The sequence below is a fragment of the Sminthopsis crassicaudata genome, chromosome 2 (assembly GCF_048593235.1).
Source record: "Sminthopsis crassicaudata isolate SCR6 chromosome 2, ASM4859323v1, whole genome shotgun sequence".
In the NCBI taxonomy this organism is placed as follows: Eukaryota; Metazoa; Chordata; class Mammalia; order Dasyuromorphia; family Dasyuridae; genus Sminthopsis; species Sminthopsis crassicaudata.
The window spans coordinates 77,182,320-77,206,279 of record NC_133618.1 but is presented as its reverse complement, the minus strand read 5'-3'; the positions used below and the strand labels follow the sequence as shown (position 1 = coordinate 77,206,279).

Below are 23,960 nucleotides of genomic sequence, written 5' to 3'. Positions count from 1 at the left end.
ATATGGTATTGTTATTGCTGTGTACAATGATCTGGTTCTGCTTACTTCACTCAGCACCAGATCATGTAAGTCTCTCTAGACCTCTCTGTATTCATCCTGCTGGTCATTTCTTATAGAGCAATAATATTCCATAACATTCATATACCACAATTTATTCAGCCATTCTCCAATTGGTGAGCATCCTTTCAATTTCCAGTTTCTAGCCAACTACAAAAAGTAGCCCCTCATTTTTATTACAAATGGTTATCAATTTTCAGGTGTATTTCTTATAAACAACACATTGTTGGATTCTGCTTTCTGATACATTCTACTATCCATTTCCATTTTATGAGTGTGCTTATACCATTCATATTCAATTGTTGCAATTCATATTCATAACAATTCAATTAATTGTGTGTATTTCCTTCCATCATAATTTCTTATACTTTCCCCCTTTTTTTCCTTCTCCTTATTTACAAATATGTTAAGCAGAGAAAGAATCTACAAATAAGTGAGTGGAGAAAAAAAATATCTTTGACATTAGTTATCTAAAATGAAAATGTTCTAATTCTGTTTTCTTGACATGACTCCGCCTAGTCCAGATTCTCCTCATAGCTTTTTTTTACTTTCTTTTTCTACCTTGAATAAAATCTTTAGTCTGAAACTTAAATTTGACTTTCTTTTAAGTGTTGGTCCTTCCTTCTTCTGTAGCTGTAAGGATGAAGGTAGATTGGATGTGGATGATATGCTGGTCTGAGCTCCCCTGGAGAGTTCCTGGCATGGCTTTGCCACCAAAACATAATTTGACCTGTCTCTTTCAACAGTGACATAAAACAATAACAAAAACAAAAAAAAGCAACAGTTACTTCATAGCCTTTAGAAAGACCCAGGAGCACCGGTTTCTTTCCCTTGAAGGGCAGCCTTATGCTGTACTCATTGTGATTCTTTTGAAATAGCTTTGGATGCCCTGAGCTGGCCCTGAACCTATTAGGGACTGGCTCTGCCCCTCCTTACTGCTCTGACAGCCTGCACCCAAGATCCCAGCAGGATTTATTACAGTTTGATTTGGCTTCCACTTCCTTTGGCATAGGGCCTCTGTGAAGATGCATAGACTTCTGGCCACTTTCTTATGTAGTTCCAGACTGGCTCTTTATTCTCCTTGATTATGGTTGAGCAAGACATAGATCTATTTTTTAGAGGATTCTTGATCTATTAATCCAGTCCTTCTTTTCTGTCTTTGAATCTTGCATTCCCGACTGTCCATTGGACATATCCAACTAAATGTCTCATGGATACTTTAAACTCCACTTGTCCAAAACTGAACTCTTTGTCCCCTTCCATGCCAAACCCTGCTCCATTGCTAGCTTCCCTATTACTGTCAAGGACACCAGCATTCTTCTGAGCACCCAGGCTCAGAACCTCAATGTCAGCCTCAGTGTCTCACTCTTCTCCACCCCATTTATCCCATCAGCCCAGGGCTGCCTTTTCTATCTTCATATATTCCCAGAAGAAATGAATAAGAAGGAATGAATAAGTTATGGTATATGAATGTTATGGGAACGAGCGTCAAGATGATTTTCAGAGAGGCCTGGAGACTTAATACAAACTGATACTAAGTGAAGTGAGTAGAACCAAAGGAACATCGTACACAGCAACAACAAGATTATTTGATGATCAACTGTGATGGATTTGGCTCTTTTCAACAGTAAGGTGATTTAGTCCAGTTTCAATAGACATGATGGAGAGAGTCATCTGCATCCAGAGAGAAGACTATGGGGACTGAATGTAGAGCACAACATAGTTTTTCACCTTTTCTTTTGTTGTTTGCTTGCTTTTTTTCTTATTTCCCCCCTTTTTATCTGATTTTTCTTGTGCATTATGATAAAGGTGGAAATTTGTTTAGAAGAATTGCACATGTATAACCTATATTGGATTACTTGCTGTCTAGGGGAGTGGGGGGGAGGGAGGAAGAAAAATTTGGCACACAAGGTTTTGCAAGGGTGAATTTGAAAACTATCTTTGAATTTTGAATTTTGAAAATAAAAAGCTGTTATTAAAAATTTAAAAATAAGAAATGTACATTGTAAAATAGGACAATTCTTACAATGACTATGTCCAAAAACATGTGTCTCATTCTAGACCTTGAGTCCATTACCTATCTGTCAAGAATTGGACAGCGGGCAGCATCCATTTATTCACCTGTCTTTCTGGTTGGTAACAATTGTGCAGCCAGATTAAACCCAATTACATTTTTTAAGGAACTATTACTTAAAACACAAAGCATTTATTTCATGAAAACTGAAACTGTCAGAGACAGCATCTTTGAGTAGCTTGGCTCTGGGGAAGATGATTCAAAGCTGGTAAATGTTTTCTTAGCTCATGGAAAGCCTGGGCTGGATAATTTCTTCAGGACTAACCTAGTTTAATTTTATCACTTTCCTGGTGAGGATGATGGGAACAAGCTTGATAGGATCTTCAGGGTCCCAAAGGTAAAAAAAAAACAGTGGGATTTTGTTCAGTTAAATAATGACCTAAAATAAAATCTTCCTTTTTGAATACTACTGATGGTTCCTATTTTAAAGAATAGATGTCCCCACCTAGAAAAGGAAGTAAATAGGTTCATTGTCATTAAGGGCACTTGCTTTTTCTGTCAATGACTTTTTGGAGGAGTTTTTTTTTTTTGGACATTGCTTTTATACTCTGATCTTCTGTCTCTTTCCATCCAGGTTGAGAGGATCGTAGACAAAAGGAAGAACAAGAAGGGAAAATGGGAATATCTCATCCGATGGAAAGGTTATGGCAGCAATGAGGACACATGGGAACCGGAACATCATTTACTGCACTGTGAGGAGTTTATTGATGAGTTTAATGGCCTCCATGTGTCAAGAGAGAAGAAGATTAAGTCTGGGAAGCAGACCAATACCCCCAAGTTCCTAAGAGAAAGCCGAGGAGCTCCTATGGAGAAACTGTCTCATAGACCTGAATCAGGGAAGAGCAAAGGGAGTTCCCACAAACGGAAGCGGATGAACCCTTCCCTCCAAAAACCAAAAAAGGGGTACACCTCAAAACCCCAGTCAGGAGGGGACAGGGCTGCCAAGACTGTTTCTTACCGAACTACACCCAGTGGCTTGCAAATCATGCCATTAAAAAAGGCACCCAGTGGGATAGTGAATGGAGATGCCAGTCACGAAAAGGACGCAGGACACTTTGGGGATGGCTCCCACCCGCCTGGCTTGGATTTGAATGAGCCCGAGGGAGAGCCTGATATGGCTAACGAATGTCCAGTTAGCCACGACTCAGTGGTTGCGAATGGAATTGGTATGTGAGTTAACTGCTTAAATACCTTCTCTTGGGTTTTCTTGTGCCAATGGCAGACAGAGTACCATTCACTGGGGAGCCATTATTGTCCTGCTGCCTCGGTAGTCTGGTGGGGGAAAAGCAAAGCCTTTAGATGGGGCAGACAGCTGGTAATTCTCCCTTCATCTTTCTCACCCAGGGTCATATGGACTTGGTCATGGGCCCACATTGGTTACAGATACGTATGCATGTGGGGAGGTCAAACCTTTGAAGCACATATCTGGTCACCAGCCACAGTGTACAATGAAACTGAAATTCCTGACTGCACTTCAAGGGACCCAAGGCCATGGTAACATCTCCATAGTAATGCTTTGTGGGGTCTTTTCCAAAGCCCCTTGTTCACAGTGGCCGCAAGGGGCTTGTATGTACCACGGCAAGAGGGAGTTATCCTTGGAAAATATTCAACTTGAAGTCCCTACCCCTCTTCTCATCATTTCCCTGGTGTCTGTGGCTCCATGGAAGCTGTGCAAATGTGTGTGAGTGCACACCTGTGTGTAGTTATAATACACTCTCTCTCTCTCTTTCTCTCTCTCTCTCTCTTATATATATATATATATATATATATATATATATATATATATATATATATATATATATATATATATATATATATATATATATATATATATATATGATATATATGATATGATATATATATATGATATATATGATATGATATATATATATGATATATATGATATGATATATATGATATGATATATATGATATGATATATATATGATATATATATATGATATATATGATATGATATGATATATATGATATGATATATATATGATATATATATATATATATATATATATCAGGTTTCAGGCAGCTGACTCCTTGGTAGGGATGCCTGAATTCCCATGATAACTGCGGTACAGAGGGCCCAGAGAGTGCAGGTCTGAACCAGCTCTGACCACAGCAGCCCCTTTGTATCCTCTGCAGGGTCACAGGCCTGCAATCTTTATCTCAGGTCCTGCACACTTAGCTGGTGATGCTGTTGGTAAAATGCTGGGCCTAGTGTCAGGAAGACCTGAAGCTCAAACCCGCCTCCACCACAAGCTGAATGACTCTGGGCAAGTCACTTACCCTGTGTTTGCCATCACTGTAAGATGGGGATAATGATGGCCTCTACCTCCCAGTGCTTTTGTAAAGATGAAGTGAGATATTTGTAAAAAGTTCTTTCCCCAGCTCTGAAGTCAGGAGGACCTGAGTTCAAATCTGACCTCAGACACATAACACTTCCTGGCTGTGTGAGCCTGAGCAAGTCACTTAACCCCAATTGCCTCAGCAAAAATAAAATAAAATTTAAAAAGTGCTTGACAAATAGTTGGCACTCTATAAATATTTAGTCCCTTCCTTCCTCCTTCATTTCTGTGATTCTATGCTTCTTCCTGTATTAAAAGAGTTTTAGGTTTCATTTCATTGCCAGAGATTTTTAAGTATTAGGCAGTCAGGAAACCCCTCTGTGGGATGGAGTAGTCCATATAGAGCAGAACTGTGCAATCGAGCTGCCCTAAGTGGGAAGGCAGGAGAGGAGGTAGTGGGTCAGGGTAGGGTGAGTAAGAGCATCATGAAGGATGAGTCTGGGCTGGAAGGTTGGGGGACATCTCCTGATAAAGTCAATGTTAGGGCAGTCCATAACCATTTGATAAGCACTGCTTGAGCCAGACACTGTGGTCAGCACTGGGGATACAAAAAGTCAAGAAGATGCCTGCTCTCAAGGAGCTGACAGTTTAATAGGGGAGACAATATGCAAACACCTGTGTCTAACCAGAGTAAAATCAGGATGAATATGAAACAATCAATGGAAGGAAAACACTAGGATTAAAATGGATTGGAAAAGAGTCCTATTGAGGCAGGATTTTAGCTGGATTTGAAAGAAGAGCCAATAGGTGGGTGGAGATGAGTCAGAGTGGCCAGTCAGAGAGATGTCCAGAGAAAGAGATGAAGTTCTTTGTTGGAGCAACATCAAAAAGACCAATGAGAGCATCATCCTACTGAACATCCTTGAGCATTAAGGAAACTCTCAATGGAGGTTCCAAAAATTAGCCCCGTAATTCAGATTTCTCATTGTCTGGGAGATAATTAGTGCATCTAAGAAATGGAAGCCATATTAGTGGCCATCTAAGCAACCAAGTGGAGCAATATAAGGCACATCAGACCTTGGGCCAGGAACACATGAGTTCTTCTGACTGACAACTCTTTCAATATTTGAAGACCCCTGAAGTCTTTTATTTTCCAGCCTGAACAGCCTGTTCATTCAAACAGTATTTCCCCTGCTAAAATTGCACTCTGGCTACTGTTGAATCCTGAACAATGGAGGTCACCTAAGAGGTTCTGAGTTTCTAGGAGGTCAAAGGCTTTAGCTCTTGTTCTCAACTACATACCAACCTTCATTTTCCTCCATAATGTCTTAGTGAACATTTAGAGGCAATGCTCCATTTCAGAATAGGCATTTCCTCAAGAGGAGATTTATCTTTCCCATTAAACTGGAAGCCCTCTGACGTCAGGGGTTCTCTCTTCCTTTATAAAAGATCTACCTGAGGAGAAAGAATCCTATTTTTAGACTTGAATCTTCATAAGAACAATTAATCATAGTACAGAGGGCTGTTGAGGGCTATGAGAGTGAAACCTAAGTTCTGGAAATCCTCTCAAACTTGAAAGTCTTTGCATATAGTTTCAAGGACTAAGTTCCCAGGATCAAATCATCAGCAATTTACCTTCAGTGTGTGAATACTTTTGTTGTTCACAAACCATCATGATGATGGTCTGGGAAAGCTAATTTGAATTAGTGGAAAATTAGGCACAGATGTAGATGACATGAATTCAAATCCCAACTCTACTAAGTCACAGTTGTCTTAAAATGAGGTTGGACTAATTGGCATTCAATCTCCCCTCCAGCACCAAATCCAAGAACCTTTGGTCCCACAATTGGATGATTTCTAAAGCTCCTTCTAGGACTAAGAATTTGTGACTGTTTCCTATGGCAAAGAGGGAGTCTCTGTGATTAAAACCCTGACCTTTTGACGTATTGAAGTAAAAGTCGGTACTATTTTAGTGATCCCTCATCCAAGCATCCCAGCTTCATTGGTGTTTCTATTTCAAGAAAGAACCCTGTGCCTTCTGCCAAAGAAACACAGGATGGGTTGACCGAGACTGTACTAACATATGCAAGATCGGTTTGTTTAAAAGAATCATTAGCTCGGTTCTTGGGAAGGGAAGCTTGTATGATTATCATGTGGAGCTGGGGCAGGGGCCAGTTTTAATAATGCTTTTTCCCAATAGCTGATGATCCCTATGGGAAACTTGCTCTCTACTCATAGGCAAGGAAACCAAAAGAGGAGTCCCAATAAGTTCGGACCCAACAATACCTTTGTCCTCTTCCTTGCTTACCTACTGAAGACTATCACCTTCTCCTCCTTCTTCCTGATCAGATGGGTAGAAGTTCTAAGCTAAATTTTCCCATCACTCAGTATAGTACCTGTCCCACAGCAAATACTTAATAATTGATTTAGGCAGCTAGGTGATAAGTGGATAAGGTGCCAGGTCAAGAAGACCTGTGTTCAAGTCTTACCTTACTTACTAGCTATGTAACTCTGGGAATTCCCTTCACTTCTTTATGCCTCAGCTTCCTCAACTGTAAAATAGAGATAATAAAAACACCTACCCTCATGGGATCATTGTGATCCTTAGACAAGATCATACTTACAAGAATTGCTTAGTACCATGCCTGACACATATAGTTATCCTCTTCCCTCAAAGATGGATTCATAATTGGAGAGAATGCAAGCAGTCATCTCCTTATTTTATAGAAAAAGGAGCCAATAAGAATTAAAGAAAGTGGCTTTGAAAGGTCACCTTATTTTATAGAAGAAGGAGCTAATGAGGGTTAGAGAAATTAAGTGACTTGCCTAAACTAACATTATGAAGGAGAAAGATTTGATTTGAATTCAGTTCCCCGACTATGAATCCAAAAGTCTTTCTACCACATAATATTGTTTGACTAAAGGGATTTAAAATAGATTGGATCAAGGATAAGGAGAGCCTGGATTCAGGTCTTAGTTGGCCAAGAAATCTCTATGTGACCCTTGGAAAATAATTTAGTCTTTTCTTCTACTTCCATAAAATGGAAATAAAAATGCCAACTCCTACCTAGATTTTGAAAATCTAGGGAGATAAGAGAAATGGGGACATTTCATTGTTGTCTTTCATAAGGTCATGGATTAGAAGCTTAGAGGCAGTCGGACCCAATTTCTAAAGTTTACAGATGAAGAAACAGAGGTACAGAGAAAAATTAGGTGACTTGCTCTGATTAACATATCTTGTAAATACCAGAGACTGGATTTGGATCCAAGCCTTTAAATTTACTTAACATGTTTCCTGTCACATAGTTGATCTTATTAAAATTGAAAATGCTTTATAAGCTACTAAATACATACATACATATATATATATATATATATATATGTGTGTGTGTGTGTGTGTGTGTGTATATATTTATATATATGGTTGTTATAAGGTAGTTATTATTATTATGACTTCATTGTTTTACCAGTGGTAGGAGGTTACATAGTTAAGACTCTATTCCTAGTCTCAAAGAGGACAAGGGAACTCATACATATCCCATGAGACTGCTTGAAATGTTTGCCTTTGCCCAATGATAGTCAGATTTTTTTTTTATGGAATGGGGGCTTTGGGAACATTTCTGCTAATAGTTTCTATTAAAAAACCATGAAAGAGGGGCAGCTAGGTGGCGCAGTGGATAGAGCACCAGCCTTGAATTCAGGAGGACCTGAGTTCAAATTTGCTCTCAGACACTTAACACTTCCTGGCTGTGTGACCCTGGGCAAGTCACTTAACCCAGCCTCAAAAAAAAAAAAAAAAAAAAAAAAAAACATGAAAGGAAGGAAGGAAGAAAAAGAAAGAAAGAAAGAAAGAAAGAAAGAAAGAAAGAAAGAAAGAAAGAAAGAAAGAAAGAAAGAAAGAAAGAAAGAAAGAAAGAAAGAAAGAAAGAAAGAAAGAAAGAAAGAGAAAAAAGGGAGGGAAGGAGGAGGGAAAAGAAGGAAGGAAGAAGAGAGAAGGAAAGGGAAGGAAGGTAGAAAGGGAAGAAAGATAGAAAGAGAAGGAGGGAAGAGAAGAAAAATAGAAAAGAAGGAAAGGAGGAAGGAAGGAAAGGAAAAGAAAGGGAGGGAAGGAGAAAGAAGGAAGATGCTTCTTTCTCTTTGCCAGTACCCAGAATGATGATCGGGGGATTTAGGAAATGCCAGGCTGCTCTAAGGAGCATGTGTTTTGGAGGTGGGCTGTTGCTTTTCTGTATTATTTTAGGTCCTCTTTGATAAATGCAGAGCTACTGAAAAGCGGCTTACATAACACATCTTACTCATTGAGGCGGACTCCCCTGAGCCATATTGTGAGAACAAATGCTAAGCTGCTACTATGTCTGGGTAGGATTCTGATGGTTCGGCCTACAAGGATCCATGGGGCTCCCTCTGCTGATGCCCTTCTCTGCTGGGGCTTCCTTATGACTTACTGCCATGCTAGGAATTGCGGGTTCTGTGCCGGAGGGGTCCAAGTCCCAGCAGGTGGCCCCTTGGGAGTGGTATCTGCACCCTCTGCTCTACGAGGAGTACCTGGAAGAGAGGAGATATTTCATACATTCTTGTTGAATCACAAGATTTTTCTAAATAGTAAACCTCTATAAGCATCTATTACTGCTTCACAGCTGCTCACTTTCAGGAAGTTTTAATTTAATTACTTTTGTTATTGTTGTCTCTGCATCCAGTCTTGAATTATTAATATTAGAAAGGAGAGTTTGCACTTGGCTTGTGTTTGTGAGTTGAGGTTGTCTTGTTACTAGGGGGGGTGGAGATCCTTAAAACATGGTTTTTGATTTGGAGCTGGAGGAGACCTCATGGATCATATAGTCCCTGTCTTTTTAGATATGAAGAATCTGAGGTCCACAGCAGTTAACAGTTTGTCCCAGAGAGGGGAGAGAATTCAATTCTAGGGGTTTTGATTTCTGGTCTAGTTGCCATCCTAAGGCATGTGCTCTCTTACAGACCCAGCAATATCTGTCACCCAAAGTCCAACCTAGCCTAGAACTGCCTTCTGGAGGTTAAGCACAGGAGAAGGATTAGTTCTGCTCTAGAAAGTCATTAGTATTGTCTGCTGAAGTGTGGAGTGGCTCAGGATCAGTGTTGGTGGAGGAATCTTCCACAGAGGAGATCATGAAGCTTTGCAAGTCTGCACTAACTTAGTAATAACTTCAGCTCTGTGGGAACAGGAAAGAAAATCTGACTGTCTCCCAATGAACCAGATCCCCAACCTTGAGATGGGCTACCTTCTACCTGCTCCTGTTCTGTGATCTGGAGGTCTAGGTGGGAAGGGGAAGAGTGGAATCCATCACTGAACAGGGGACAGATACTCAGGGTGGGAGTGGATTAGCAAAATGACTCTGGATACATCCTGGGGGCGAGTGATTTATTCTCCAGCTGAGATGTTAAGCCCTTTGGTTTTTTGTGGTAATGATTTTTCTGCTTCTCTGCTGTGATTGCAACTTCTGGTAAAATTCAATTCATTTCAATTCAGTAAGCATTTGATTAAATATGTGTGCTAGGTGTTATTTTAGATTTTGCAGAAATAAAAACAAAAACTAAACAGTCTCTGTTTTCAAGAGGCTTACTCATTGAGGCAATTAGATAGCACAGTAGATCTAGAGTCAGGAAAACCTGAATTTATATGCATTCTCAGACTTTTACTAGCTCTGTGACCCTAGGCAAGTCACTTGGCTTGCATCTGCTTTAGTTCCCTCATCTATAAAATAGGGATAATAGCAGCATCTGCCTTCCAGGGTTGTTGTGAGTATCAAATGAAATAATAATTAAAAGCTCTTAGCACAGTACCTGGATGCAGATTTTACTGAATGTTATTGTTATTATATCATTACTATTATTGGAAAATATGTATACTGTATATTATGCACTTATATCTGATATATTTATATCAAAAACTATTTTGCACTTACCATGTACATAGGACATAAACTTTAAAATGCCAATTATTTTGTTATATATATGTATAAATATATGTATATATATATATAACAAATGCAAAAATGTATATATAACACATATAAATATATATTGCATTATGTAAAACAATATATAATAAATGCAAAATTATATATAATGTTATTAATATATAAATTTAAAATAACAAATATATAACAAATGCAAAACATATATATATATATATATATATATATAACAAATGCAAAATAATTCTTATTTTAAGGTTTATATATAAAATTTGTCTATATTTTCTGGTGCCATGTTTGGCACCCAGGTATCACATCTAGGCAGAGTCAGGACTGAAACTCTGAAATCTGGGGCCTGAGCCAAATAGAATTACCAATTGTAGGAAATGTGTGTATGTATCAACTTTAAAATAACAATTTTGCATTTGTTATATGTAATATATATTAATTTTATATTTACTATATATGTATATTATGTATATATATGTATATATATTAGAGAGAGAGAATGCAAAATAATTGTTAGAGAGGCATTAGCAATGGGATGATACCTCATAATTTAGATGTCACCTGAGCTGAAGAAGCTAGAGATTCCAGGAGGCAACGTTCAGGAGGGGAGCATTCTCCTAAAACATAGGGAAGATGGAGCCAAGGGATGTCATAAATGAGAATAACAACTAGGCTAGTTTGACTGGGATATAAAAGTACAAATGCAAAGTGATGTGAATCATATTAGGATGGGTTGAAGACAGATTATGAAGGGTTTTAGAGAACAAATATTGAAATTTGCCTGATTTCCCTGGACACAATAGGGGGAACCTGAAGCTTCTTGAGTACGGGAGCAACATATGATTAAAGCAAAACTTTAGGAATTCCAGTTTGACAGCTATAGAGAGAGGAAAGTCCTGGTGTTGGGGATCCCAACTGTTGTCTGCTCCAGTAGTATAGATGATAAAGACCTATAGTGGAGTAAGAGTCATGTGAGTGGAGAGAAGGGAATGGATGCAGGAGGTATTGATAAAGTAGAATTGACAAGATTTAGTAGCTGACTGAATGAAGACTAATCAAGACTCAAGAATGAGACTGATGTTGCAAGCCTGCATAAATGGAAGGTTAGTGCTACCCTCATCAGAAACGGGGAAGTTTGGAAAAGCTTGAGATGCCCTCGAGACACCATCAGGGTCTTGGAGATGGCAGTACTAGAACTTAGTGTGATAAAGGGGTTAGATTGGTAGACTTGGGAGTCATCTGCATAGGTAGGATAATTGAATTCATTGGAGCTATTGGGTTTACTGGTGGAGAAAAAAAGAGAAGGCATGGGACAAGATCTGAAGTATATACACAGATGTAGGATGGCACAGGAACGATGATCCTGCAACAAGAACATGAGAAGGAACACTCTGGCAGAAGAAGAGCCAGTATCCCAAATCCCCAAGAAAGAAATAGCTTCTAGGAAGCAGCAAGGGTGGGGGGTCACCAGCTTCCCATGATTCAGAAAAGGCAATCTGTGTCATCCATCAGTGGGAGGGAATGGACCAGAGTCCTGTTCTCTTGGTTCCCATAGTAGTGATTTTTTTTTATGAACTACATCTCACTCATTAGTGGTCCAATCACAAGGAAATGTCCTCTTCTATAAAATGTGTGCGATAAGAATTGAACAATTAATGTTGTATGCTACTTAAGTCAGAGTTGACTTAATTGATTACTAGTCAGTGATACTGATTAAGCAATGGAAAGGTCCAGAGGAAGGTAAACCTTACCTGAGAGTAGTGGTAGCCAGGTCCAAATCATAACGTGGGAAGGGACAGGTTAAATGTTGTGGAAGGGGATACATCACTTATTCTCCCATCATCTTTCTTTTCTGGTGCCATATCTGGCATCCAGGTATCACATCCAGGCAGAGTCAGGACTGAAACCCTGAAATCTGGGGCCTGAGTCAAATAGGGTAACCAGTTGTAGGAATAGAGATATTTAAACCAGTAAGTCCTTGTCAAGAGGCAATTTATATGGAGTCCCAGGGAAGCGACTCTCCCATTCAAATTGTTTCTCTAAAGTTTTAGATGTTATTTTTTTAATGGCATTCACTTGCATTCCTTCCCCCTGCTCTACACCAAAGTGTCATGGTGGTCCTGGGCAAGGTATATCCATTAAATTTCCTACCACACTTGTCCCAGCCTACTTCAGGCTAATATTACAAGGTCAGTGTGAAGATTGTGCATCAGAAACATTAAAGTACTATGTAAATGTTAATTACTTTTATGCTGATTGCTGATCATCTTAGAAAATTGCACATTTCAGTTATTCTGCTCTGAAAAGAACATGAGATTGGAATCAGAACTGAGCTTAAAATTTGCTTCCTATCTCTCATTCTTGACTAAGCCCCTCTCTTCTCAAGGTCCCTGTTTTTTTTTCTTTCTAAAAATAAATAAAATATGAATGACTCCATAATGCTCTTCACATAGTAAAAGTAATAAACATGATGATAGTTATTGCTCCAGTTGTAACTTATGATTTTTAAATACATTTTTATAATTTACAAATCTTTCCTCCTAAGAATAACTTTTGTTTTTCAATCATTTCAGTTATGTCTGACTCTTTGTGATCAGTTTTGGTCTTCTTGAAAAAGACATTGGAGTAGTTTGTCATTTCCTTCTCCAGCTCATTTTACAGAGGTGAAGGAACTTGCCTGGGTCATGCATCTAGTTTATGAACTCAATTCTTCATGAGTGACATTCTTCCCACCATCTATGGAGATTCTTCAGCTGTTTGCTGGCTTCCTCATAGTTACAAACCATGCTAAAGACTGCTAAATATTCCTATCTAATTCCCTGAAGAAAGCCTTAAGGAATTTATCTCATTGAGAGTAATAACCTTTATTAGTTTTTCCTTAAAAACTGTTATCTAATGAATAAGTCAATTCAATATGGAGAGATATTTGCCATGTATTAAAGAAGTTAGTTTACTGATTAAGCAGACAAAAATATAAGATAGCTTTCAATTTTCCATGTTCTCTTTTAATTCCATGATGATAATTGAGAATGGAGGAAAGGAAACAGTTCCGTTCCACAAGAACTTTTATGGTTAAGGATGCAAAGAAACAAAGTAAAAGCTGTTCTTTTTTCCTTCAAGGAATTTATATCCTATTGGAGAAGCTTACATTTCCAATCACTATCTCTCATTCTTATACCAGAATTGCAGCTTAAAGAAAACTATCATCATGTTTATTACCTTTACTATGCAAGAGTATTAATGAGTCATTCATATTTTATTTATTTTTAGAAAGAAAAAAACAGGGATCTTAAAAAAGACAGGGGATTAGCCAGTTCTTAAGATCACAGATCAACTCCATAGTTCTTGACCAGGGATCTGTGGACCCTTGGTGGATTGTGGAGGGGAGAATATGTGAATTTGGGTGAAAAAAATACATCTTTATTTTTATCAGCCTCTAACTGAAATTTAGCATTTCTTTTAATTTTTTAAAATATTATTGAGAAGAGCTCATAAGAGCTTCACTAGACTGCTAAAAGAGGCCATAATACAAACAAGGTTAAGAATCCCTGCCCCAGATAAATAATAATTTAACTGTTGGTATTTTGAATATGTGGCCTTTGTCTGATGATTCAACAAGAGATACACTACTGGAAGACTTGAATCTGATCCATATTCACATCCTTGCTAAAAATGAAACTGGAATACATAAATAAATTGCAGGAAATGGAAAAAAATGTCTCAGAGGTTCTTTTAGGAGAAACAAATAAAAGCATTTGTTGAGTTGATTTCATTGTTTGCCCGAAGACAAGAAGAGACATTTTTGAGATATGTAGTCTGTTTGCATCGCAGTGCTGAAGTTGTCACAAACCTTTTCACACCATGATGGTCTAGCTCTGAATCTGCTGTATTCTTACAGTGCCCTGCTCCCACTTAAGTGGGGTATTTCCTCAGGTGGAGATGACTGACCATTTTATTCATATATCTCATTGATACCAGGGCTTTTCTGTTACTCCCAAGATCTGAAATAACTCCATGGGGACCAGCAGGATCATGCACTAAGGTGGAGTCCAGCCTCCAAGCACTAATGAACTAGATGCTCCATCTTAGGTTCCTTAGTGCCAGACCTAAGGTGCCAGTCCTTGTCATGTGACTCCCAATGGCATCAAGCCCTGCCTTTCTCCCAGTTCACCAGTGGGGGAGTTTTTTAAGACAATCTGCCCTGGGCAAATGTTCTTCTGTATAAGATGCCTCAAGAATTGCAGGAACTTCCTGATCGAAGCTCTTAGCTTCTGTACTCTTAAACCAGTTCCTTCATTGAGTGTAAATCTTCATTATTGATGTGGATCTCAGATTTGTAGACTGAGGACACTGGTTGCCTTATATTGCCCTAATTTTCTCTCATTATTCAAGATTTCCCCAACTCTGGTTAGACTTATCTTAGATAAATTATACACAAATAAGAAATCGTCTACCTGAAATGTAATCTTAAATTGTCCTGGGATCTTAATCTGAAAAACCTTGCTCCAGACTCCCCACTTATTCAAACTGGCTCTTCCTCTCTAAGTTTCTTTCTTATCCTTCAATTCCATGCCATTCCACAAGAACTTTTGTGGTTAAGGATGCAAAGAAACAAAGTAAAAGCGGTTCTTCTTTTTTCCTTCAAGGAATTTACATCCTATTGGAGAAGCTTACATTTCCAGTTACTATCTCTTATTCTTATGCCAGAATTTGGTGACTTTTCTCTTCACACACTCAGAATTGACTTCCTAAAAACACAACTTACTCCACTGATGAATAGAATCAGGAGAATGTCCTGACTCCACTAGATTGTGATTATTTATGACTGTCCCTTTTTATGAATGTTCCTTTCTCTTTTCCCACACAATTTTCTGTCTTTCAAGTCAGGTACCTCACTGGAGGCTAACATAACAAAGACCACCACAAAGATAATTAGAGCTTATGTGTAAGCATTTGTTGCTGAAGAGATGAAGAAGAGATAAAGAAATTCTATAAGGAACTTGTTAAAGTCAACACTTACCTTGATATAAAATGACTTGAATGAGAAAATTTGCATGGGAAGAGGATGACAAAAAATTGTTGGGAGATGTGGTTCTGATTCAAGAAATGCAAGGCTTGTTGTCTACTCAAAAACTTTTCACACCTGTGCATCATTAATATTTTCTTCAAGGAGAATTCTGGATCTCCCATGCAATGAATAATGCCATAAAAATAACATTACTAATATGTTATCAGATAGGAAGCAGCTAGCTATTGGCATGAGTCATTTCAGAATCATTCATCTATATGCAGCTAGATTATCAGCTAGTTGGAACAAAGGTCAACATTAATGTCAAATTAGAAGAAAGTACAAAGATAAGAGGGCATTGTGTGCAATTACAACTCCAACCTAATACTCATGCAAACCATTGATGCTAAAAATATGATAAAAGTAATGATATGGGCTCCCATCATCTTCTTTTCTTTTCTTTTCTTCTTTCTTTTATGAAGGCCATTGGTAAAATAACTTGCTCAGCTAGTAAAAGTGTGAAGTCAGATTTGAATTCATTCAAGTCTTCCTCCTGCCCCTCATCTTCTTCATTTCATAAAGAAGTTTAACTAAAGTTTCACCTAGAAACTGCAGAAACTAGCCAAAAATTGATTCTTGTCAAGTAAGAGCTGTGATGTCCAAAAACAGTATCACTTTGAAATGTAAGCTTATTTACAAGTTTGTATGTTCCCGTGATATAGAAGAGGAGTATGGAAGACTATATAAAGTGTTGTCTAATAAAACTGTGAAAAAAATGGTGCGGGAAATGATATTGTAGAAAGTTGATATGAAACCTTGTTAAATGAAATCATCCCTATACCATTTACAGATGAAATGGGAAGAAAGGCAACTAATATATGTGCAATAGAATACATTTGTCAGTGATTCTAAGATGATATATTGTTAGGTTCACTGACAGTGGAATCCTAACAGCTCAACAAATGGAAATAATGCTTAAGAAGATGAAGTCAAAAAAGAGAAGTTGGATCAGAAATACATGTTAGAAGCAACATAATTTTAAAAGAATTCAGGAATCAATTTTGAATTTATATCAAAGAGGGACAAATTATAAAATAATGGAGATGAGTGGGTATTATTATTATTCACCCGTTTCCTATTTTAAAAAGTCTACCCAAAAACTGACAATAATTATCAAAACAGGGTTATTTTTTAAATTTATATAAAATATTTGTGATTTATTCTTCTTTTATAATAGCTTTTTATTTTTCAGAATGCATGCAAAAATAATTTTCAGTATTTACCCCTGCAAAACCTTGTGCTCTATATTTTACTCTCTTCCTCCCTCTTTCCCCATCATCCCTTCCCTAGACAGCAAGTAATCCAATAGAGGCTAAACATGTGCAATCATTCTAAACATATTTCCACATTTATCATGCTGCACAAGAAAAATCAGATCAAAAGAGAAAAATGAGAAAGAAAAAGCAAGGAAGCAAACAACAACAAAAAGATGAAAATATTATGTTGTGATCCACATTCAGTCTCCATAGTCTTCTCTTTGGATGCAGATGGCTTTCTCCATCACAAGTCTATTGGAATTGGCTTGAATCATCACATTGTTGAATAGAGCCACGTCCATCACAGTTGAACATGTGATTTATTCTTAAAGAAAACATGAGAAGAGTTTCATATATTAATTATTGTCATAGTTGTCAGAGGTATTTAAAGACTCCATATGTATTATCTTGCTATATGTATTATCTGTTGATTATAAATTAGCTTTTATCCTAGTGTAGCAAAGCAGCCTTTGTTGTTCAATCACGTCAATCATACTTGACTCTTTGTGACCCCATTTGGGGTTTTATTGGCAATATACTACAAAGTTTTGTCATTTTCTTCTCCAATTCATTTTAGAGATAGAATACTGAAGCAAATAGGAATCAAATTGCTAATAAGTGTCTTAGGCCAGATTTGAATTCAGGAAGAAGAGCTTTCTGGGCCTTGGGCGTATGCTCTATCCAGTACCCCTTAAAAGTAGCCTTAGGAGGTGCCGCCTATGCATATACTTAGATTATAGGAGATAACTTGGTAGATGGAACTACAGATTTGTATCATCTATTCTCAGCATGGCCCTTGTAGCAAGGAAATCCTTTTCTTTATTCCTCTCCACAGTGGTTGCATAAACCTCAGCTCTTCTCAAACCTCCCACAGTGTCCTCCTCCTTTCATCCTCTCAACTCCTCATAAGTGTAGAAAAAATGCAGGCCATAAGCCAAGATCTTCTTGTTCCCTTCTTGTCTCATATTGCTCAGACATCTGTTTTCACCACCATCTCCTCTTTCACTCTAGTACCTAATGAAGATGTGGCCACTTTCCTTTTTAAAGTTAATCCCTCTACACATTCCTTTGATTGGAGCCCTTCTTACCTTACTAGAATGTTCCCACTAAAATCCTTATAGTTCTTTCTATTCTTTTTCCACTGTCTATTGGATGCTTCCCTGCCTTCTCCAAATAGGCTCATCTCTCTTGGCTGGTTTTTCAGTTTTGTCTGACTGTAGTTTTCTTGGAGTCATTTATTCTCCAGCTCATTTTACAGATAAAAATAGGGTTAATTGATTTGCCCCAAGATCATGCTGCTAGTAAGCATCTGAATCCAGACTTGAATTCATGATGATGCCTCATTCCAACCATAGTGCTCTGATCACTATGGCATAGTCTATATGCCCTTGATCATTTCCACTCTCTCCTTAAAAATCTCTTCATCTGGTTATCCCTCCCAACAATCATCCAATGTCTCTCTTCCCTTTCATGTTTGACCACCCCAGAAAACTTCCTACAGTCCACGTTTTATCTTCCTTTCCTCTCACTCTCTTGTAAACATTGTGTAGACTGGTTTCCAATGCTGCCATTCAACTAAAACTGCTCTCTCCAAGGTTACCAGTGATCTCTTTACCTTCAAATCCAATGACCTTTTCTCAATTCTTTTTCTTCTCAATCTCTCTGTAGGCTTTGACACCACCCATCACCTTCTTCTCTTTGATAATTTCTCTTCTCTCAATTCTTATGAAAGTGCTTTTCCTAGTTCTCCCAATGCTCATCTGATTGTGCCTTCCTAGTTTTATTTGCTGTATATTCATATCATGCCCACTAATTGTGGGTATCCCCCAAAGCTATGTTCTAGGCCTTTTCTTCTTTTGCCTCTTTGCCATTTTATTAATGATTTTCCCGAGTTTTTCTCATTTTAGTGATCATCTCTAGATTAGCCAGAATTTATATAGTGCTTACTATGTATCAGGAATTATGCAGAGCACTTTATAAATATAGTCTTTTTGGATCCTCACAACATTCTGGGAAGACCATGATATTATTATCCCCATTTTACAGATGAGAAAACTGAAGCTGCAGGATTAGTGATTTGCCTAAGGGTCACACAATTATTATCCAAGGTCAGATTTGAATTCATATTTTCCTTACTTCAGATCAAGTCCTCTATCCATTGTACCATCTGATGCTCCATGCAGATTTTTCTCAGAATAATATTCTGAAAATCTGACTTCATTCAATAGGAGCATTATGATTTGTAAAATGTTAAATTGCTCAAAATTGTGGTGATCTTGTCTTTAATAATGTATAACTAATGCTCTAATCATCTCTTTAACCATATCAAAGAAAAGTTCTGAAATAAAAATCAACTAAAGTGACGTATAAAAACAAGACCAGTCTTGCATCACCAATGCTTCTTGAATCACTATCCCATAGGCATATCCAAAACAGAAGGCGTCATCTTTCCTCCAAAGTCCTACCCACTTCCACCTTCCCTTCCCTTTGAGACCATCACCATCCCTGCCAGTCACCCAGGTTTGGAAGTCGTGACTGATCCTTATTAAACATCATCCCCATAGTCCAATCTTTTGTCAAATTTCTGCCTTCACAGACAGGTTTTTGCATATGGCCCCTTTTTCTTGGACACATCGCCCTCTAATTCAGACCTTCATCACCTTCAGCTCAGACTATTACATTGGCCTCCTAATTGATCTTCCTACATTGAGCTTCACCCCCCTCCAATCCATCCTTCATTCAAATACCCAAAGAGCATTTCTTCAAGTATAGTTTGCTCTTGTCCCCTTCCTATTCCCAGACCAGCAGTGGCTTCTCTGAAATGCTATGTAAATGCTCTGTTTGCCATTTCAAGCTTTTGATAACCGTGCCTTCCTACTTTTCTAGAATTTTTAATATGTTACTCCCCCACACCAGCTCACAGATCCAGCCGTAGTGGTGTTTGTTGCTGTCCCATGTCTGGAATGCTCTCCCTCTTTAACCTGACTTAAATTCTGATTTTCTTCCAGACTCAATTCTACTGCCACATTCTGCAGGAGCCCTTCAGTAGGTCTCTCCCACAACTAGGATACTCCCCAAAGTTTACCTCCCTTCTCCTCTTTCTATATCTTTTATCCATTCATTTCTTCAGTTGGTATGTAAGCTCCTTAAAGACCATTTGCCTTTCCTTGTACCATCATTGTGTAACACACTGCCTAACATATACATTAAGTGCCTGATAAATGCTACTTGGTGGAGCTTAATAAATAATTTTGGGGGACACTAGTAGCTAGTGAGAGGGGCCTCAGCAAAATCTTCATGTTAGAGGTAAACTTGAAAAGATTTTAAGTGGTAGAAATGAGGAAGCGAGGAAGGAGTATATTCCAAGCATGGCGGATATCCTGGCCAAGGTTGTAGAGAAAGGAGTTGTCGTGTTATGTATAAGAAATGGAAGGTAGGCCTGTTTGACTAGAACCTTCCCTAGAAGGGAAGTATGTATTTAAATCTGGAACAGATTTTCAGACCAATCTGGACTTGTCATAAAGATCTCTAAGTGCCAAACAGAGGAATCTGTATTTTATCCTAGAGGCAAATGGGAGTCGATGGAACTTCTTGAGAAGGGGAGTGATGTGGATAAACTTGCATTATAGGGAAGTCACTTTGGCAAGTGAATGTGTGTATATGTGATTTAAAATAATTTATTTCCCCCTGAACACTTCTGTCTATATGAGTCAGAAAGAAACTAAGAAGACAAGTTTGAGAATGTTTCATCCATTTGGGAATTTTCATTCATTTGAGATAGCAAAACTATAAATCAGTTACTAGTGAAATGGTCATTTATTTATATATATGTTTATACACAAAAGTGTGTGTGGTTTTTGTGCATAGATATGAATCTGTACATATGTATACATATACATATATATAATTATGTACATAAAAGTGTGTAAACATATATATATATATATATATATATATATATATATATATATATATATATATATATAAAACAATTTATACAAGATAAAGATACTTATCTACACTGCAAGAAAGTGCATATTCTATGGATGTGTCATATATTAAAAATTACTTAGACCATTTTCAGTTGTAGCCGTGCTAGAATGAAAGACCCAGATGCCATTAGATAAAATTAGATACATTAGTAGTGGACTGAGTCAGCTGTTGTGTGACTTTCTCTAGTGCCATTCAGTTGGATGTGATTAGATGTGGGAGAAGAGAATGGCAGCATTTATAGTTGGGTTTTGACAAAGTGTGATCCACAGTAGGTCACAGGGACAAGGGATTCAAGAAGACAAGGTACCTACCATGAATTGGTCAAGATTGAAAGAGGGAAAATGAGATGAGAGCAAGATTGATGGCTTCAGGAAGGCATTGATGGATAGAGGGGCCAGAGGTAAAATGAAAAAATTAAATTTAGAGAGGTTATACTTATGTTAAGATGAGTAATTATAAATCTAGGAAAGGAGGAAAGGGGAAAAAGCATTTATTAAGTACCTGCTATATGTCAGGTACAGTATTATGCACATTACAATTATCTCAGTTGATCCTTCTAACAACTCTGTGGATTAGGTGCTACCATTGCCCCCATTTTACAGTTGAAGAAACTGAGGTAAATAATGATTAAATGAAGTCATATAGCTAGTGTCTCAGGTAGAATTTGAACTGGGGTCTTTTTGATGCTAGATCCAGCTCTCTATCAATAATGCCATCTAGCTGCTTCCATAATTAGAGTTAGAAGCAACTTCAGTGGCCATCTAGCTCAATCCCTTCATCTTATATATGGTGATTTTATTGAGTGACTTGTATAGGGTCACATAAATGGTCAACATCAGAGGTGGGATTAAATAAAGATCATTTGGCTCCAGACCCAATATTCAACTAATCAGTCATTGAACAATTATTAAGCATTTATTTAATATTTAATATTCAATCCTAGGCAGTGTGCTAAGTTCTGGTGACATAAATAAAAAATGAAACCAGTTCCTGACCTCAAAGTGATCCTAAGTGATCCTAAGAGAGATAAAGAACATATACATTAATAGGTATATAAAAATACATAAATATGCAATAATAGCTAGCATTTCTATAACATGTTAAGGTTTGCAGAGACTTTAAAATATCATCTCATTTTATCCTCACAACAATCATAGGAAATAGGGGCTATCATTATAAAATCCATTTTTCAGATAAAGAAACTGAGGCACATAAAAGTTAAATAACTTGTAAAGGTTACATAGCCAGTAAGTATCTGAGGCCGGATTAGAGCTCTAATCTTCTTGACTCTAAAGCTAGGACTCTATCCACTGAGACACTAGGCTGTAGAGTATGTGCAGGCTAACTTTAAAAGGAGAAGGCTCTAACAGGTTGGGGGACAAGTAGAATAAGGTGAAACTGGAGCTGAGTCTCAAAGGAAACCTGGCAAGGGAGGCAGCCTGTGCAAGAGCATATAGAGATGGAAAATGGAGCGCCATCTTGGAAGAATAAGAAGTTTGTGTAACTGGTGTGTGTGAAGGGTGTAAGAAGACTGAAAAATTAGAAAGGAAACAGGTAGAGAGGGACTCTAAATGCCAAACAGAAGACTACTTATGGGGATTCTGGAAGATAAAGGGAACCACTGACTCTTCTTGAGCTATAGACCTGCACTTGGGTGACTGTGATTAGAACTATGAGAGACATCAGACAAAAACTGGAGGCTGTTGCAATATTCTGGGGGGAAGTGTTACTGACTGAGCTAGCGTGGTAACTGGATAGAGAGAAAAAGATGCAAATGAGAGACGTTTCAAAAAATTTGACAATAGATATGTGAGGCGAGTGAGCTTGAAAGGGTAGAGTGACATGGAAGTGAGTACTAGGAAGATGGTGGAACTTTCAATAGTAATTGGAAGCCAGGAATAAGGTTGGTTTGGGAGGATAGATAATGAATTCTTGAATTAATGACCTGTGCTCTGATCTTCCCTGACATCACTTGGAGTTGTTTATTTGATTTTTGCTTAATAATAACACAGATAATAGAGGTTGGCAACCAGACTGGGTATAGTATGTGAATTGTGCCTAAGATATTCTTGAGGAAAGAATATTCACACATGGGAGATAGAAAGATAATCAGTTATCAGTAGATATTTATTAAATATCTATCATGTTGCATACACTATGTTGAGTATGGTAAATGTAAAAAGAAGCTAAAGATGAACCTGCCCAGATGGATGAATCAGGCATCAGGTAGGGCAAGGGCACTAGTCTGGAGTCAGAGGACATGGATTCAAATTCTTCTTCTGACATTACCCGATTAACTTTGGGCAAATAACAATTTCCCTGGTTATTGATTTCTACATTTATACAATGAAGGAGTTTAATTAGATAGATTCTAAAGTCCCTTCTGGCTCAATATCTGTTAGGATTGTAAGTGAGAACTCAGGTTGTCTGGACAGTGACAAGGTGAGAATTCAGGTTTTCTGGACAATCACAAGGTGAGAACTCAGGTTGACTTGATAGAAGGGCAAGCTCATTGGCTGAAGTGGTTCTTCCCAGAAGCCCTTGCATTATCCCACGCCCATTCTCTGGGAGGATAAAAAGAGTGATCCGGCAGCTTCTAGAGACGACAGCTCGTTACAAATATCTGTCTTTATGATTGTACAAATACATAGAAAAGGAACAGATCATCAGTCATTTAGTCATCAAGCAATAATAATGTACCTATTGTGTGCTAGGAGTTAGGGATACAGATACAAGGAATGAGTCAATCTCTACTCACAAGGCATGTATGCTATAATGAGTATACACAGAATAGATATAAAATTAATAAATACAAATTATGTAAATATAAGGTAGTTTTGGAGAGAGGGCATGTGCACTTGCAGGGAACCAGGCAATGATTTGTATTCAAGATGATGCTTGAAACTGTATCTTGAAAGAAGAGAAAGGATGCTGTCTTGTGGAGATAAGGCAGGAGGATATTGTAGACATGTAAGATGGCCACTGCAAAGGATTTAGAGTATTGTATATAAGGATCAGAGGGGAAGCCAGTTTACCTGGATTTCAGACTTGGGAAAAGGCAATAATAAAGCCACAAGATGGGCTGCACTCAGGTTGTAAAGAATTTTAAAGTCTAACAGGGTGCTTTATATTTTATCCTAGAGGCAGTAGGGAAGCAGAGGAGTTTGATTGAGTTAGGGGGGTGACTTGGCCAGATATAATTAGTAAAATGCAAGAAGCTTGCATTTTAATGGGACAAATGACTTGCTTAGGA

The 23,960-nt window shown here is 37.9% G+C and overlaps 1 protein-coding gene across 2 annotated transcripts in view; it reads left to right on the top strand.

Annotated features, from left to right (window-relative positions):
- The window catches only part of CDYL2 (chromodomain Y like 2), a 260,330-nt gene that overhangs the window by 175,978 nt on the left and 60,392 nt on the right, over positions 1–23,960 (top strand). Inside the window, exons 2-3 of one of the 2 annotated variants that reach the window (XM_074286590.1) lie at positions 2,706–3,297; positions 3,476–3,625. In XM_074286590.1, coding sequence (XP_074142691.1) covers positions 2,706–3,297; positions 3,476–3,625 — 742 coding nt within the window. The remainder of the gene's footprint in view (positions 1–2,705; positions 3,298–3,475; positions 3,626–23,960) is intronic. The other variant, XM_074286592.1, reaches the window with a different exon arrangement.